This window comes from Bombina bombina, chromosome 6 (genome assembly GCF_027579735.1).
Source record: "Bombina bombina isolate aBomBom1 chromosome 6, aBomBom1.pri, whole genome shotgun sequence".
NCBI lineage: Eukaryota > Metazoa > Chordata > Amphibia > Anura > Bombinatoridae > Bombina > Bombina bombina.
Window position 1 is genome coordinate 587,621,063 of NC_069504.1, and position 17,978 is coordinate 587,639,040.

At 38.9% G+C, this 17,978-nt stretch overlaps 1 protein-coding gene across 4 annotated transcripts in view; it reads right to left on the reverse strand.

Moving 5' to 3' along the window:
• The window catches only part of BNIP2 (BCL2 interacting protein 2), a 369,692-nt gene that overhangs the window by 48,207 nt on the left and 303,507 nt on the right, over positions 1 to 17,978 (reverse strand). For 3 of the 4 annotated variants that reach the window (XM_053717569.1, XM_053717567.1, XM_053717568.1), the window contains exon 10: positions 4,883 to 4,918. The exons of the other annotated variant lie outside the window; for it this stretch is intronic. In XM_053717569.1, the coding sequence (XP_053573544.1) occupies positions 4,883 to 4,918 (36 nt within the window). The remainder of the gene's footprint in view (positions 1 to 4,882; positions 4,919 to 17,978) is intronic. 4 annotated transcript variants of the gene reach the window in all.

Consider the following 17,978-nt stretch of genomic DNA (forward strand, 5'->3'; position numbering starts at 1 on the left):
TTCAAAATATTGATCGGTAATCTCACCTCCTGAGATTCCCAAACCCCTTGTGCCGTCAGAGACCCCCACACAGCTCCCCAACCTGTAAGACTTGCATCTGTTGAGATTATAGTCCAGGTCGGGAGAACAAAGAAGCCCCCTGAACTAAACGATGGTGATCTGTCCACCACGTCAGATAGTGTCGTATAATCGGTTTAAAGATATTCATTGAGATATCTTTGTGTAATCCCTGCACCATTGGTTCAGCATACAGAGCTGAAGAGGTCGCATGTGAAAACGAGCAAAGGAGATCGCATCCGATGCGGCAGTCCTAAGACCTAAAATTTCCATGCATAAGGCTACCAAAGGGAATGATTGTGACTGAAGGTTTTGACAAGCTGATATCAATGTTAAACTTCTCTTGTTTGACAAGGACAGAGTCATAGACACTGAATCAATCTGGAAACCTAAAAAGGTTACCCTTGTCTGAGGAATCAATGAACTTTTTGGTAAATTGATCCTCCAACCATGATCTTGAAGAAACAACACAAGTCGATTCGTATGAGATTCTGCGAAAATGTGAAGACTGAGCAAGTACCAAGATATCGTCCAAATAAGGAAATACCAAAACCCTGTTCTCTGATTACAGACAGAAGGGCACCGAGAACCTTTGAAAAAATTATTGGAGCTGATGCTAGGCCAAACGGTAGAGCCACAAAACTGGTAATGCTTGTCTAAAAAGAGAATCTCAGAAACTAAAAGTGATCTGGATGAATCGGAATATGCAGATATGCATCCTGTAAATCTATTGTAGACATATAATGCCCTTGCTAAACAAAAGGCAGGATAGTCCTACAGTTACCATCTTGAATGTTGGTATCCTTACATAACGATTCAATATTGATAGATCCGGAACTGGTCTGAAGGAATTGACCTTCTTTGGTACAATGAAGAGATAGAATAAAACCCCAGCCCCTGTTCCAGAACTGGAACTGGCATAATTACTCCAACCAACTCTAGATCTGAAACACATTTCAGAAATGCTGAGCCTTTGCTGGGTTTACTGGGACACGGGAAAGAAAAAAATCTCTTTGCAGGAGGCCTTAACTTGAAGCCAATTCTGTACCTTTCTGAAACAATGTTCTGAAACCAGAGATTGTGAACGGAATTGATCCAAATTTCTTTGAAGAAAACGTAATCTGCCCCATACCAGCTGAGCTGGAATGAGGGCCGCACCTTCATGGGTACTTAGGAGCTGGCTTTAGTTTTCTATAAGGCTTGGATATATTCCAAACTGGAAATGGTTTCCAAACTGATACCGCTCCTGAGGATGAAGGATCAGGCTTTTGTTCCTTGTTGTGAGGAAAGGGACGAAAACGATTATTAGACCTAAATTAACCTTAGATTTTTTATCCTTTGGTAAAAAAGTTCCCTTCCCTCCAGTAACAGTTGAGATAATAGAATCCAACTGAGAACCGAATAATTTATTACCCTGGAAAGAAAGGGAAAGCAAAGTTGACTGAGAAGACATATCAGCATTCCAAGTTTTAAGCCATAAAGCTCTTCTAGCTTAAAAAGCTAGAGACATATACCTGACATCAACTCTAATGATATCAAAAGATGGTATCACAAATAAAATTATTAGCATGTTATAGAATAATAATAATGCTATAAAATTATGATCTGGTACTTGTTGCGCTAAAGCTTCTAACCAAAAAGTTGAAGCTGCAGCAACATCCGCTAAAAATATAGCAGGAGTAGAGACAGCCCCATTAACCTTAGGGATTTTGTCCCAAAAAACTCTAATCTGTCAGATGGCACAGGATATATTTGCTTAAAACGTTTTAGAAGGAGTAAATGAATTACCCAAATTATTCCATTCCCTGGAAATTACTTCAGAAATAGCATCAGGGAGATAAAACACTTCTGGAATAACTACAGGAGATTTAAAAACCTTATTTAAACGTTTAGATTTAGTATCAAGAGGACCAGAATCCTCTATTTCTAATGCAATTAATACTTCTTTAAGTAAAGAACAAATAAATTCCATCTTGAACAAATACAAAGATTTATCAGCATCAACCTCTGAGACAGAAACCTCTGAACCAGAAGAACCATTATCAGTATCAGAATGATGATGTTCATTTAAAAATTCATCTGAAAAAAGAGAAGTTTTAAAAGACTTATGTAAACTAGAAGGAGAAATAACAGACATAGCCTTCTTAATGGATTTAAAAATAAAATCTCTTATGTTATCAGGAACACTCTGAAAATTAGATGTTGACGGAACAGCAACAGGTAATGTAACAGTACTAAAGGAAATTTTATCTGCATTAATAAGTTTGTCATGACATGCAATACAAACAACAGCTGGAGAAACAGATACCAAAAGTTTATAGCAGATACACTTAGCTTGGTAGCTCCAGCACCGGGCAGCGATTTTCCTGAAGTATCTTCTGACTCAGAGGCAACGTGGAACATCTTGCAATATGTAATAGAAAAAACAACATATAAAGCAAAATTGATCAAATTCCTTAAATGACAGTTTCAGGAATGGGAAAAAAATGCCAGTGAACAAGCTTCTAGCAACCAGAAGCAATAAATAATGAGACTTAAATAATGTGGAGACAAAAATGACGTCCATATTTTTTAGCGCCAAATAAGACGCCCACATTATTTGGCGCCTAAATGCTTTTGGCGCCAAAAATGACGCCACATCCGGAACGCCGACACTTTTGACGCAAAAAAAACGTCAAAAAATGACGCAACTTCCGGCGACACGTATGACGCCGGAAACAGAAAAAAAATTTTGCGCCAAAAAAGTCTGCGCCAAGAATGACGCAATAAAATGAAGCATTTTCAGCCCCCGCGAGCCTAACAGCCCACAGGGAAAAAGTCAAATTTTTTAAGGTAAGAAAAAATGATTGATTCAAATGCATTATCCCAAATATGAAACTGACTGTCTGAAAATAAGGAATGTTGAACATCCTGAGTCAAGGCAAATAAATGTTTGAATACATATATTTAGAACTTTATAAAAAAGTGCCTAACCATAGCTTAGAGAAAATAAGCTTACTTACTTACCCCAGGACACTCATCTACATGTTGTAGAAAGCCAAACCAGTACTGAAACGAAAATCAGCAGAGGTAATGGTATATATATATAAGAGTATATCGTCGATCTGAAAAGGGAGGTAAGAGATGAATCTCTACGACCGATAACAGAGAACCTATGAAATAGACCCCGTAGAAGGAGATCATTGCATTCAAATAGGCAATACTCTCCTCACATCCCTCTGACATTCACTGCACGCTGAGAGGAAAACCGGGCTCCAACCTGCTGTGGAGCGCATATCAACGTAGAATCTAGCACAAACTTACTTCACCACCTCCATAGGAGGCAAAGTTTGTAAAACTGAATTGTGGGTGTGGTGAGGGGTGTATTTATAGGCATTTTAAGGTTTGGGAAACTTTGCCCCTCCTGGTAGGAATGTATATCCCATACGTCACTAGCTCATGGACTCTTGCTAATTACATGAAAGAAATGTAATCAAAAGTTTTGATATGTTTAGCTTATTGGCGTCAAACCTGTGTTTCAGTTATTGCTACCTTTATTTAGATAAACAATGATCCTTTGTGGGAGTTATAATAAGCTCACCAGTTGATATGCAAGTTATTTTAGCTCTATTCTAGATACTTGGTACCATGTAGGCTATAAGTTCAGTCCCTATTGATATTACCCTATTATTTCAATAGGGCTGACCTACCTGGATTGTAAAGCAAGTACTTGAACAACTGGTTAGATGGCTCGTTTTATAAATTATCCAAGACCCCAAAAAGGTAATTTATTGTTCTCATTTCTTGATGTTTTCTATACAATATAGTTAAGAAATCTTTTCATTTTTCTCTAGCATTTTTAAATTAAAGGTGAGGCCCAAGTGTTTGCTGAGGAGAACTCTGTTTAAAATAAAAACAAAATGGAGGTCTGCTTATTTGGGCTTAATTTAGAGATACAGACAGGTTAAATATGATTTTTTTTTTCTGTAACAATTTGAAGATACATGGGTTTTCACAGCTAGTGATTTATATGTTGTAATATGTAAAATCATGCCATTGTACCTTCTGTATAAGTTTGGTTATGTATTTCACGGTTTTAGAAAATGCTGCAAACACCCGAAACAGAAACACAAAATTATATTTTACATATAAAGCCATATCTAAATAAATATCAATGCTAAACAATATTTAAGGCAGGTATTTTAAGACAATTAAATGTATGATTGGATTTGAGTATAACAAATTATTCTTTTCATTAAGCAGATGGATCACAGGAGCCAAAATAATGTCCATGTGAAATGACTCATGCAAGCAAGCAATGAGGTTGTAGAAACTTCATTTTGGAACACAAGCAGGATAAAATAAAATGTGATGGGTAGGTAATTAAAACGTTCCATTACTATTTCCCGGTGTGAGGATCAAGAATATTATTTTTGATATTGTGAGGTTTACTGGTTAGCCCGAACATTTAAGCACTGCAAATACAAACATTACACTACAAGACAAAATAGTACATTTCTATCACTTAAATGGCCAATACATTCCTTTTGATAAGAAAAGGAGAAGAAAGAAAATAGAGCCATGCAATATTACTTTTGGCTTTGCTAAAGTATAACATGCTAGCAATGTTGTTTAGGAAACAGATACCATATTAATCTCTTGATTTATTTGTTGTTTCGAGAGAAATGGCTCAACAGTAGGTACTGATAAAAAACAGGTGAACAGTTAATGTTTATATTTACAAATGCTGTATAGTTTTCAGCAAGCCAACCAATAAGGGAAGGGTTAGTTTGTGCAGAGCAGATGGACTATTTTTGGTGCAACCCATTTTTGGTGTGCTTTATACCTTTTCTGTTTCTTTTTACTTTTTTCTTCGTCATACCTTGGTAGGAAAGAGTTGGAGTTCAGTAAAAAGAAAAGTTATAATATTTGAAGTTAAAACATGATACATATGGCAAGCTACTTAAAAAAAAACATACAATCAAATCCATTTTTAAAATACAGTATAACGCAACAACATGATGCAAGATGTTCTGCATTAAATGCTAAAACTAATCAAAATATAACTTAAAAGTTATGAAAAATTGAGAAATTATTTCAGCTTGGTTAACAGCTATTACTGGCACAGAAGGCAGACACAAAACAGTTCCTGAAAAGTTGTCATTTGAGTGCAAGGAATTTTGTGGACAAAACAGTTCATTAGCTGAATCTTTGAATATGATGGTCTAATTTTGGAGTCATTTTACTTTTGAGAATACTGCAACTAGTACATAGAATAAAAAAATAAAAAAAGTGGTTGTGTGGGTAACCGATATCCGCTTTGGTCAACCTTCAACAGGAACTCCACTGCAAAATGCTAACAATATTATTAAGAGCTAAAGAGGCTCTAAATCTGTGAGACCCTGCCCTGTTTTAAATTATTCAGTAGATGATGGAGACAAGAAAAACAACACTGTTTTCTTTATATAAAAATGCACCAGTATTTAGTTTGTAGCTATTTAAGAAGAATGTTTATAATAGTGAAGTTGTGATAAGAAAGAATATTTATTTTAGGTACACTCATTTCTTTTTCTGAATCTTTTTCATGGTTGCATTCACAAGACAGGAAGTTATTGATAGAGAAAAAAGAAAAAAAACTAGGGTAGAAAAAAGCTAAAGGCCACATCATCCTTGGTTTGTTTTTCTGTATACATAGCTAGAATAATCCCTGAGCATGAAGAAAAAGTGTCATATAAAAGGAGTGTATCTAAAATACCCATGTAACATCAACTTAAAGTGTGTTTTTTTTCTGGTGGAGTTTCTCTGAATCAAATAATTTAAAGTTAGATGCCATGATGAGTCTACACAGCACCTTTTTTGGAATATAATCCTTCTTGGCCAAAAGTTAAAGGCTGTCATCAATTCTTCAAGGTCCTATTTTCCACTTTCCTCAATACTTTCAAACATGACAAATGGCATAATATGTGCCACAGAGAAATTCTACTTGTGCGTCAAGATATTCCATGATTTATTGGCAGGTGGTTTAACTTCTGTCGAGCCTTCTACTGTCTGATTCAGCACTAAAACCTTACATATTCACATCAGTATGAACCAAAAAGAGCCCTTTATTGGAAGTTACATCCTTAAACGGATAAAAAGGTCAAAATTGAAATGTGCATGGGTATAGTTCAGTTTGAAATAGACAAATTGTTGCATTATACTTTTATCAGCAAAAAATGCTTTAAGTAAAAGTTATTACTGTTTTTCAGCAGCATACGCGCATATCCTGTGAGGGTTTTGTACCAGGGTTTAAACACCAGCCCTTCTCAGAGAGCAGGCGTGGTGTGTATTGTTTCTGTGAAGATATCATTTGTGTCTTACAAGTCACTGCTGACTCTCTGAGAAGGAGTGGTGTTTGAATACTGGTGCACGGCCCACACAGCATAGAAGACAAAGCCACTAAACAACAGTAAAAACTTTTACTAGAAGCATTTTTGCTAATGGAAGTATACTGCAAAAATGATTCTACAGGTATAAAATATATTAGCCAAAATGTTTGGGTCCTGAAAAGGTTTGGATTTTTGAATATTTGTAAAATGGGAGAGCTTGGAGATGGCGTAAAAAACAATGCCTTATGTAATTTAGGCAATATTTCCATGTCATAGTACAGCTTATACATGCAACCTTTAATACTTTTGTATACATAGTGCCATTACAAAATAGTATACTACTGTAATTAGAAAGGTAATAGTTACTGTTTTAAGCAAATGTAGACTATTATTCACATTTTATAACACAAAAAAGCAAACCAAAAATGCAGACAGAGGCAACTGTGACTTACTTGGAGGGAAAAATGGTAAGTTTTAAATATATAATAATTTGGAATTCCAGATTTTGGGATTTGTAGACCTGTATTTCAAATTGAAATGCACTCAAGCATATTTCAATTTTGACTTTTCTATCCCTTTAATACACACTAACACCACAAACAGAGAAAGGCCAAACCCAAAGTCTGCTCTGCATTAATGTGTCATGTCAGTATGCATCAAGCAATTGTGAAATATCTCCAATACATCTTTAAGCATAAAACCTTATTAGCAATTTCCTGGTTTCATGAGCTGTGTATGCTATTCCATGATTTACTCACACAAAGACTAAAGAGCAGAGTGTTGTCACCACTAGTGGGAGGGTCTCTTTCTACCAACCTGTCCTGAGAAGAAGAATAAAAATTAAAAAAAAAAGGTACAGTTGGGAAAACACCAGCTGCTACTTGTGCCTTTACAATCTAGCAGACAACACTCTGTACCCAACCAAGACACAACTATTATTGCAAACTTCCACTTGATTTCCTTACCATTTCTCTGTCACAGTTACTGAATCATCCTTTTATTCCTTCAATTCAGCTTATGCAATTAATGGGAACTACTTCCAAAAACAACTATATGCTGGAACCACTGAGGTATTTTTGAATGTTAAGTAAAATAAAGTGTAGTAAAATGTACATCTTTCAGTTGTGCTGGACTTGTAAAGATAAATAAAATAATAAAAACATAATTTATGCTTACCTGATAAATTCCTTTCTTCTGTTGTGCGATCAGTCCACGGGTCATCATTACTTCTGGGATATAACTCCTCCCCAACAGGAAATGCAAGAGGATTCACCCAGCAGAGCTGATATAGCTCCTCCCCTCTACGTCAGTCCCAGTCATTCGACCAAGAATCAACGAGAAAGGAGTAACCAAGGGTGAAGTGGTGACTGGAGTATAATTTAAAAGATATTTACCTGCCTTAAAAAACAGGGCGGGCCGTGGACTGATCGCACAACAGAAGAAAGGAATTTATCAGGTAAGCATAAATTATGTTTTCTTCTGTTATGTGCGATCAGTCCACGGGTCATCATTACTTCTGGGATACCAATACCAAAGCAAAAGTACACGGATGACGGGAGGGATAGGCAGGCTCATTATACAGAAGGAACCACTGCCTGAAGAACCTTTCTCCCAAAAATAGCCTCCGAAGAAGCAAAAGTGTCAAATTTGTAAAATTTAGAAAAAGTATGAAGCGAAGACCAAGTTGCAGCCTTGCAAATCTGTTCAACAGAGGCCTCATTCTTAAAGGCCCAAGTGGAAGCCACAGCTCTAGTGGAGTGAGCTGTAATTCTTTCAGGAGGCTGCTGTCCAGCAGTCTCATAGGCTAAACGTATTATGCTACGGAGCCAAAAAGAGAGAGAGGTAGCAGAAGCTTTTTGACCTCTCCTCTGTCCAGAATAAACGACAAACAGGGAAGAAGTTTGGCGAAAATTTTTAGTTGCCTGCAAGTAGAACTTGAGGGCACGAACTACATCCAGATTGTGTAGAAGACGTTCCTTCTTTGAAGAAGGATTTGGACACAAGGATGGAACAACAATCTCTTGATTGATATTCCTGTTAGTAACTACCTTAGGTAAGAACCCAGGTTTAGTACGCAGAACTACCTTATCTGAATGAAAAATCAGATAAGGAGAATCACAATGTAATGCTGATAACTCAGAGACTCTTCGAGCCGAGGAAATAGCCATTAAAAACAGAACTTTCCAAGATAACAATTTTATATCAATGGAATGAAGGGGTTCAAATGGAACACCTTGTAAAACGTTAAGAACTAAGTTTAAACTCCATGGCGGAGCAACGGCTTTAAACACAGGCTTGATCCTAGCTAAAGCTTGACAAAAGGCCTGGACGTCTGGATTTTCTGACAGACGCCTGTGTAGCAAGATGGACAGAGCTGAAATCTGTCCCTTTAATGAACTAGCCGATAAACCCTTTTCTAAACCTTCTTGTAGAAAAGACAATATCCTAGGGATCCTAACCTTACTCCAGGAGTAACGTTTGGATTCGCACCAGTATAGGTATTTGCGCCATATTTTATGGTAAATCTTTCTGGTAACAGGCTTCCTAGCCTGGATCAGGGTATCAATAACCGACTCAGAAAAACCACGCTTTGATAAAATCAAGCGTTCAATTTCCAAGCAGTCAGTTTCAGAGAAGTTAGATTTTGATGTTTGAATGGACCCTGTATCAGAAGGTCCTGTCTCAGAGGTAGAGACCAAGGTGGACAGGATGACATGTCCACTAGATCTGCATACCAAGTCCTGCGTGGCCATGCAGGCGCTATTAGAATCACAGATGCTCTCTCTTGTTTGATTTTCGCAATCAATCGAGGAAGCAGCGGGAAGGGTGGAAACACATAAGCCATCCCGAAGTTCCAAGGTGCTGTCAAAGCATCTATCAGAACCGCTCCCGGATCCCTGGATCTGGACCCGTAGTGAGGAAGTTTGGCGTTCTGGCGAGACGCCATGAGATCTATCTCTGGTTTGCCCCAACGTCGAAGTATTTGGGCAAAAATCTCCGGATGAAGTTCCCACTCTCCCGGATGAAAAGTCTGGCGACTCAAGAAATCCGCCTCCCAGTTCTCCACTCCCGGGATGTGGATTGCTGACAGGTGGCAAGAGTGAGACTCTGCCCAGCGAATTATCTTTGATACTTCCATCATTGCTAGGGAGCTTCTTGTCCCTCCCTGATGGTTGATGTAAGCTACAGTCGTGATATTGTCCGACTGAAACCTGATGAACCCCTGAGTTGTTAATTGGGGCCAAGCTAGAAGGGCATTGAGAACTGCCCTCAATTCCAGAATGTTTATTGGAAGGAGACTCTCCTCCTGATTCCATAATCCCTGAGTCTTCAGAGAATTCCAGACAGCGCCCCAACCTAGCAGGCTGGCGTCTGTTGTTACGATTGTCCAGTCTGGCCTGCTGAATGGCATCCCCCTGGACAGGTGTGGCCGATAAAGCCACCATAGAAGAGAATTTCTGGTCTCTTGATTCAGATTCAGGGTAGGGGACAAATCTGAGTAATCCCCATTCCACTGACTTAGCATGCACAATTGCAGCGGTCTGAGGTGTAGGCGTGCAAAAGGTACTATGTCCATTGCCGCTACCATTAAGCCGATCACCTCCATGCATTGAGCTACTGACGGGTGTTGAATGGAATGAAGGACACGGCATGCATCCTGAAGCCTTGTTAACCTGTCTTCTGTCAGGTAAATCTTCATTTCTACAGAATCTATAAGAGTCCCCAAGAATGGAACTCTTGTGAGAGGAAAAAGAGAACTTTTCTTTTCGTTCACTTTCCATCCATGCGATCTTAGAAATGCCAGAACTAACTCTGTATGAGACTTGGCAGTTTGAAAGCTTGAAGCTTGTATTAGAATGTCGTCTAGGTACGGAGCTACCGAAATCCCTCGCGGTCTTAGTACCGCCAGAAGGGCACCCAGAACCTTTGTGAAGATTCTTGGGGCCGTAGCCAATCCGAATGGAAGAGCTACAAACTGGTAGTGCCTGTCTAGGAAGGCAAACCGTAGATACCGTTGATGATCTTTGTGAATCGGTATGTGAAGGTAAGCATCTTTTAAATCCACTGTGGTCATGTACTGACCCTTTTGGATCATAGGTAAGATTGTCCGAATAGTTTCCATTTTGAACGATGGAACTCTTAGGAATTTGTTTAGAATCTTTAAATCTAAGATTGGCCTGAAAGTTCCCTCTTTTTTGGGAACCACAAACAGGTTTGAGTAGAACCCTTGTCCTTGTTCCGACCGCGGAACTGGATGGATCACTCCCATTAATAACAGATCTTGTACACAGCGTAGAAACGCTTCTTTCTTTATCTGGTTTGTTGACAACCTTGACAGATGAAATCTCCCTTTTGGGGGAGATAATTTGAAGTCTAGAAGGTATCCCTGAGATATGATCTCCAGCGCCCAGGGATCCTGAACATCTCTTGCCCAGGCCTGAGCGAAGAGAGAAAGTCTGCCCCCCACTAGATCCGGTCCCGGATCGGGGGCTCTCGGTTCATGCTGTCTTTGGGGCAGCAGCAGGTTTCCTGGCCTGTTTGCCCTTATTCCAGGACTGGTTAGGTTTCCAGCCTTGCCTGTAACGAGCAACAGCTCCTTCCTGTTTTGGTGCAGTGGAGGTTGACGCTGCTCCAGGTTTGAAATTCCGAAAGGGACGAAAATTAGACTGTCTAGCCTTAGTTTTGGCTTTGTCTTGAGGTAGGGCGTGGCCCTTACCTCCTGTAATGTCAGCGATAATTTCTTTCAACCCGGGCCCAAATAAAGACTGCCCCTTGAAAGGTATATTAAGTAATTTAGACTTAGAAGTAACATCAGCTGACCATGATTTTAGCCACAGTGCTCTACGTGCCTGTATGGCGAATCCAGAGTTCTTAGCCGTAAGTTTGGTTAAATGTACTACGGCCTCCGAAATGAATGAATTGGCTAGTTTAAGGACTCTAAGCCTGTCCATAATGTCGTCTAGCGTAGATGAACTAAGGTTCTCTTCCAGAGACTCAATCCAAAATGCTGCCGCAGCCGTAATCGGCGCGATACATGCAAGGGGTTGCAATATAAAACCTTGTTGAACAAACATTTTCTTAAGGTAACCCTCTAATTTTTTATCCATTGGATCTGAAAAAGCACAGCTATCCTCCACCGGGATAGTGGTACGCTTAGCTAAAGTAGAAACTGCTCCCTCCACCTTAGGGACCGTTTGCCATAAGTCCCGAGTAGTGGCGTCTATTGGAAACATCTTTCTAAATATTGGAGGGGGTGAGAACGGCACACCGGGTCTATCCCACTCCTTAGTAACAATTTCAGTTAATCTCTTAGGTATAGGAAAAACGTCAGTACTCGCCGGTACCGCAAAGTATTTATCCAACCTACACATTTTCTCTGGTATTGCAATGGTGTTACAATCATTGAGAGCTGCTAAGACCTCCCCTAGTAATGCACGGAGGTTCTCCAATTTAAATTTAAAATTTGAAATATCTGAATCCAATCTGTTTGGATCAGAACCGTCACCCACAGAATGAAGCTCTCCGTCCTCATGCTCTGCAAGCTGTGACGCAGTATCAGACATGGCCCTAGTATTGTCAGCGCACTCTGTTCTCACCCCAGAGTGATCACGCTTGCCTCTTAGTTCTGGTAATTTAGACAAAACTTCAGTCATAACAGTAGCCATATCATGTAATGTTATCTGTAATGGCCGCCCAGATGTATTAGGCGCCATAATATCACGCACCTCCCGGGCGGGAGATGCAGGTACTGCCGCGTGAGGCGAGTTAGTCGGCATAACTCTCCCCTCGCAGTTTGGTGAAATTTGTTCACATTGTACAGATTGACTTTTATTTAAAGTAGCATCAATACAGTTAGTACATAAATTTCTATTGGGCTCCACCTTGGCATTGGAACAAATGACACAGATATCATTCTCTGAGTCAGACATGTTTAACACACTAGCAATAACTTGCAACCTGGTTATAATCTTTTTTAACAAAAACGTACTGTGCCTCAAAGAGGTACTTAAACGATTAAATGACAGTTGAGATAATGAACTGAAACAGTTATAGCATCAAGTTTAAAATAACACAACTTTTAGCAAAGGTTTGTTCCCATTAGTAAATAACTAAATTTGACATAAACAATTATAGAGTAACGTTTTTATTCACAGTCAATAAAAATTCTCACAGCTCTGCTGAGAGAATGTACCTCCCTTCAAAGAAGTTTGAAGACCCCTGAGATCTGTCAGTGAACCGGATCATGCAGGAAATATAATAGTAGCTGACTGGAATTTTTTGATGCGTAGCAAAAGAGCGCCAAAAACGGCCCCTCCCCTCACACACAGCAGTGAGGAGAAACGAAACTGTCACAATTTAAAGCAGACAACTGCCAAGTGGAAAATAATGCCCAAACATTTATTTACTCAGTACCTCAGCAATGTAAACGATTCTACATTCCAGCAAAAACGTTTAACATGACAATATTTATTAAAAGGATTAGTGACCTTTAACAGAGTAGTTCCGGTGAAAAACCATTCCCAGAATACTGAAGTGTATACATACATGTCATTATAACGGTATAGCAGGATTTTTTCATCAATTCCATTCAGAAAATAAAAACTGCTACATACCTCAATGCAGATTCATCTGCCCGCTGTCCCCTGATCTGAAGCCTTTACCTCCCTCAGATGGCCGAGAACAGCAATATGATCTTAACTACTCCGGTTAAAATCATAGTAAAAAACTCTGGTAGATTCTTCTTCAAACTCTGCCAGAGAAGTAATAACACGCTCCGGTGCTATTGTAAAATAACAAACTTTTGATTGAAGTCATAAAAACTAAGTATAATCACCATAGTCCTCTCACACATCCTATCTAGTCGTTGGGTGCAAGAGAATGACTGGGACTGACGTAGAGGGGAGGAGCTATATCAGCTCTGCTGGGTGAATCCTCTTGCATTTCCTGTTGGGGAGGAGTTATATCCCAGAAGTAATGATGACCCGTGGACTGATCGCACATAACAGAAGAAACTTAAATATCACCTCAAAAAGCAATTCACAAATAAGGAATATAAAATGAAACAAACTCATATATGCTTAGCATCTAAAACTTTAATGAAATAATTTTCTCGTAGTAATGTAGGAAATATAAATTTAGCAAGGATAAATGATGCCACTTTCTAAATTTAAGGGAACAATTTATTTTATGATGACCACAAAACCTGACTTCTATATATCTTAAGATTTAGTTTGTGACAAAAAATATTTGGGGGAAATCACAGTCCAAATACTACTCCAAGTCATGATTGAAGGTTTAAAAATAAATCAATCCAGACCAACAAGATGTAATGTGAAGTACATTAATGGATGATTAAGTGGCCTTTTGCAAAATGTAAGGCATGTGGTTGATTTTTTTATTTCAAGAAGGTTTAGGAAATATCACATGTGGGATTTATTTCCTGTTCCCCTGGAGGAAGCAAAATACCGCAACACAGTTTTGCTTCACCCTAGCTCTCATTTATTCCCCCTCCACTCTAAATAAAGCATATGACAAAGCAGAGTAGTTACTTTTTAGGGTATCTATAGAATATATTATATATTTTTTTTAACTATTGCAAACTTTTAGTACACTAATTCAGTATCATTCAAGGTACTGTACTTTTATATTCTAAACAAAGCAACGTCTTTAAATCTGTGTTTATGAGGGGGCAAGGTGTGGCAAATGACGTCTAAAACAGGATCTGCCACCAAATGGATGCTAACCATCAAGAAATAAATACATTTATTAGGTAGGCATAAATGTTTTCTTTTCAAATTTGGTCAACTGAAGCATCATTCCTAAAAGTCCAAGAAATGGCAACTAATCTAGTAGAATAAGCAGTAATCCGTTAAGGTGGAGGATGACCTGCCTCCAAAAAAAGATTTATGGATCAGAAGTCTCAACCAAGAAGACAAAGAAATGGCAAAAGCTTTCTGCACTTTCCTGGAACCAGAAAAGATAAACAAACTAGAAGTTTGTCTGAAAACTAAAGCAGTGTAAACCTAATACTTCAATGCTCTAACATTTAAAATATGCACAAAAATATATAATTAAGGATTAGTGCACAAAGAAGGGAAAATAATTTCCTGACTGATAAAGTCAGAGACTACAACCATAGGAAAGAAAACAAATTTAGTGCTGAAAACTGCCTTATCCTAAAAAATAATAATAAGATAAGGGGGATCACATAAAAAGCAGATAGATCAGGAACTCTTCTAGAAGAAATAGGCAAAATAAACAAAACCTTATGTATAGGCTCAAAAGGAGGAGCCTACAAAACCAAGATAAGACAACAAAGAGGAGAAAATTGGTTTAACAACAGGCTTAACTCTAGCCAAAGCCTGAACAAAATTATGAATATCTGGAAGATTAGCAAAAGAGTTGAAATATAACCCTTCAAAAGAACTGTCGGACAAACCCTTATCCAAACCAACTTGCAAAAACTGCAAAATCCTAGGAATTCTAAAAGAATGTCAGAAAAAATATGATCCTTATGCAAAGAAAAGGTCCTCCAAACTGTATAATAAATCTTCCTGGACACAGGCTTACATGCCTGTATCAGAGTCGATATAACAGAATCAGAGAACTCTCTCTAAGAACTATATGTTCAATCTGCATGCCAAAAAAAATAATAAAAAAAATAGACCTTGAGACAGAAGGACTGGATGCAAAGGAAGAGACTAAAGGAGGAGAACTGAACATCTGAACTAGAACCGCATACCAAACTCTGCAAGATCAAGCTGGAGAAAAATTGAATCACTGACGCTACTTCTAGTTTAATTTTGGCAATTACCATGGAAAGAAGAACCAGAGGTGGAAAAAAACATAAGTTAGTATAAATGACCACAGAACTACCAGAGCATCCACAAACACTGCTTGAGGATCCATGGAAGTCGCACAGTACTGGGAAAGTTAAGGATTCAACCAAGAGACCCCAAAGATCAACTATCTGATTAAAATCACCCATATTAAGAGATTACTCTTCTGGATGCAAGGCCTAACGACTGAAAAAAATCTGTTTCCAGTTGTCCACTCAAGGAATAGGACTTCTGCCTAGGAAAGACTTTGCAAGACTTCCCTCACGGCAAGGAAACTGAGTTTGCCCTTGATAATTGACAAATGCAATTGCTGAAACATAGTCTATCTGAAATCAGAGATAAGACTCCCTTTCCAGCAGAGGCCAATTCTGAATAGCTCTGAAAATTTCAAGGGGTTCAAAAACATTAAAATGGAACATTGCCTCTGAAAAGACCAAAAAAAAAAAAAAAAACAACTTGCACTCAGACTCACAGATGCCCCCCCCCATCCTACAAGACTTGCATCTGCAGAGATTACAGATCAAGTAGGACAAACAAAAGAAGCCCCTGTGTAAAAAAGCTGATGATTCAGACAGAAATTGGCTTGTTCTGAAATCTAGATGAATCATTAGAGATAGAGTATGATCCCTGAACCATTGCAAAAGAATACAAAGCTGAAAATGCATCATGAGGAAGCGAACAAACAGAATAGCATCCAAAGCCACAAACATGAGAACTAACACCTCCGTGCATAGAGCAACTGAGGGAAAAGTGACTGAAGGTTTAGACAGGCAGACACTAGCTTCATCTATCTTAGATCTGTCAGGGAAAGACTTGTTGAAACTAAATCTATGTGAACCCTCAGAAACAACAACCTTAATCTGAGACACCAGTTAACTCTGCACTCGGTAGAATTGCAATTGGAGGAAAACAATAGAAAACTAGTTGATAAGACCAAAGAACTACTAATGCGTCTATCAATTCCGCCTGAGGTTCAGACGAGACTCAATTTGGTCCATCTTGGTGAGACCCCAAGGATGAACCTAGTGGACTGTCAGGGTTTTTTCCCTGTTGTGTTTGCCATGTGCTGCTGACAGCCATTTTACTCACCTCTCTTTCTGAGTATGGTGCATTGTGGGGGATGCTGCTCAATTCCTACACTTCCTTTTATGGCCAGATTGGTGTGCATCATCCATGTGAGACAGGATGCAGTCTCAGAATTGTGATGTCATCACTTATTATTTAAAGGGCCTCTGTTCAGTATGCTTTGCCTTTGCATTGTCTCAGACCTGTTTGTGAGAGTTCCTGTGTATTACCTGGCTGCCTGACGTCCTTCTTGGTTCCTGATCCCTGGCTTGTTCCTGACTCTGCTGTTTTCCTTGTTCCTGATTCCAGCTCGTCTGACTATTTGCTTTGGCTCCTGACTTGGCTCGTCTGACTACCAGCTCTGGTTTTGATTCCTGGCTTGTTATTTGACTTGTGGACTTTTTATTATTTTTTGCTATTAATAAAGGTGTGATTATTTTTGCACTTCTCGTCTCAGTCTGATTCCTGGCACCCTGACATGGACAAAAATCTTCTGATTGGACCTAGTGGAAAAAAAAAATCTTCTGATTGAGGGACCATTCCCTCAAATGCAGCGTTTGAAGACTCAGACAATCCGCTTCTCAGTTGTTGCCCCCCAGGAATATGAATAGCTAAAATAGAACACTGATAAGCTACTGCCCAATTCAGTGTATGTGACCCCTCTTTCACTGCTAGAGAAATATGGGTAATACCCTGATAATTGATGTAGGTTACTGCTATAATATTGAATGACTAAAAGAAAATGAAAGGGACCGATATGAGAAAAGGCCAAGCCCGAAGAGCTCTGAAAATGTCATGATGCTCCAAGACATTTATTGGTAACCTCACCTCTTAAGGCGACCAAACTCCCTGAGATCTTCAAGAGCCCTAGACCACCCCCAAAACTGTCAAACTGGTATCTGAGGTAATTATTTCTCATGACAGAAGCAGGAAGACCATTCCCTGAGACACCTAAGTGGAAGATGTCCACCAAGAGAGAGATTGTCTAACTACTGGTCCAACTGAATTGTCAGGTTGGTGTAATCTCTCTTCCACTGCCCTAGCATGCAAAGCTGCAGTGAAGGTAGATGGCACCATCAGACCAACTACCTCCATACACTGGGTCCAGAAGCCTGAGATAGGGACTAAAAATGTTGGCAAGCCAGTTATAGCTTGAGCTTGCATTGTTCTGTCAAAAACAACCTCACGGAGAGCAAATCTTTGACTACCCCAAGAAAGGATACTATTGTGCAAGGGGTTAAATAACCTTTGGTCAAAGGACCTGAGTAACACTAGATTGCTCTAATTATAAGCAAATAATAGAGGAAAGACAAGTATGGCATAATATGCAAAAACTAGGAGCGGAGAGAAAGTGATAACTTAGACACTAGCAGCAATTAAAGGGACGCAAAGTCAAAATAACAATTTCATGATTCAGACAGAGCATGCAGTTTTAAGAGACTTTGCCTTATCAAATTCACATTGTATACATACATAAGTCTGTGATTAGCTGACGGCTTTCACATGATACAGGGGGCAAATTTAAAAAGGGACAGTCAAGTCCCAAAAAAACCTCAGAAGATGCTTAGATACAAGGTAATAACAGAGGTAAAAAGTATATTAATATAACTGTGTTGGTTATGCAAAACTGGGGAATGGGTAATAAAGGGCATATCTTAATAATAAGATA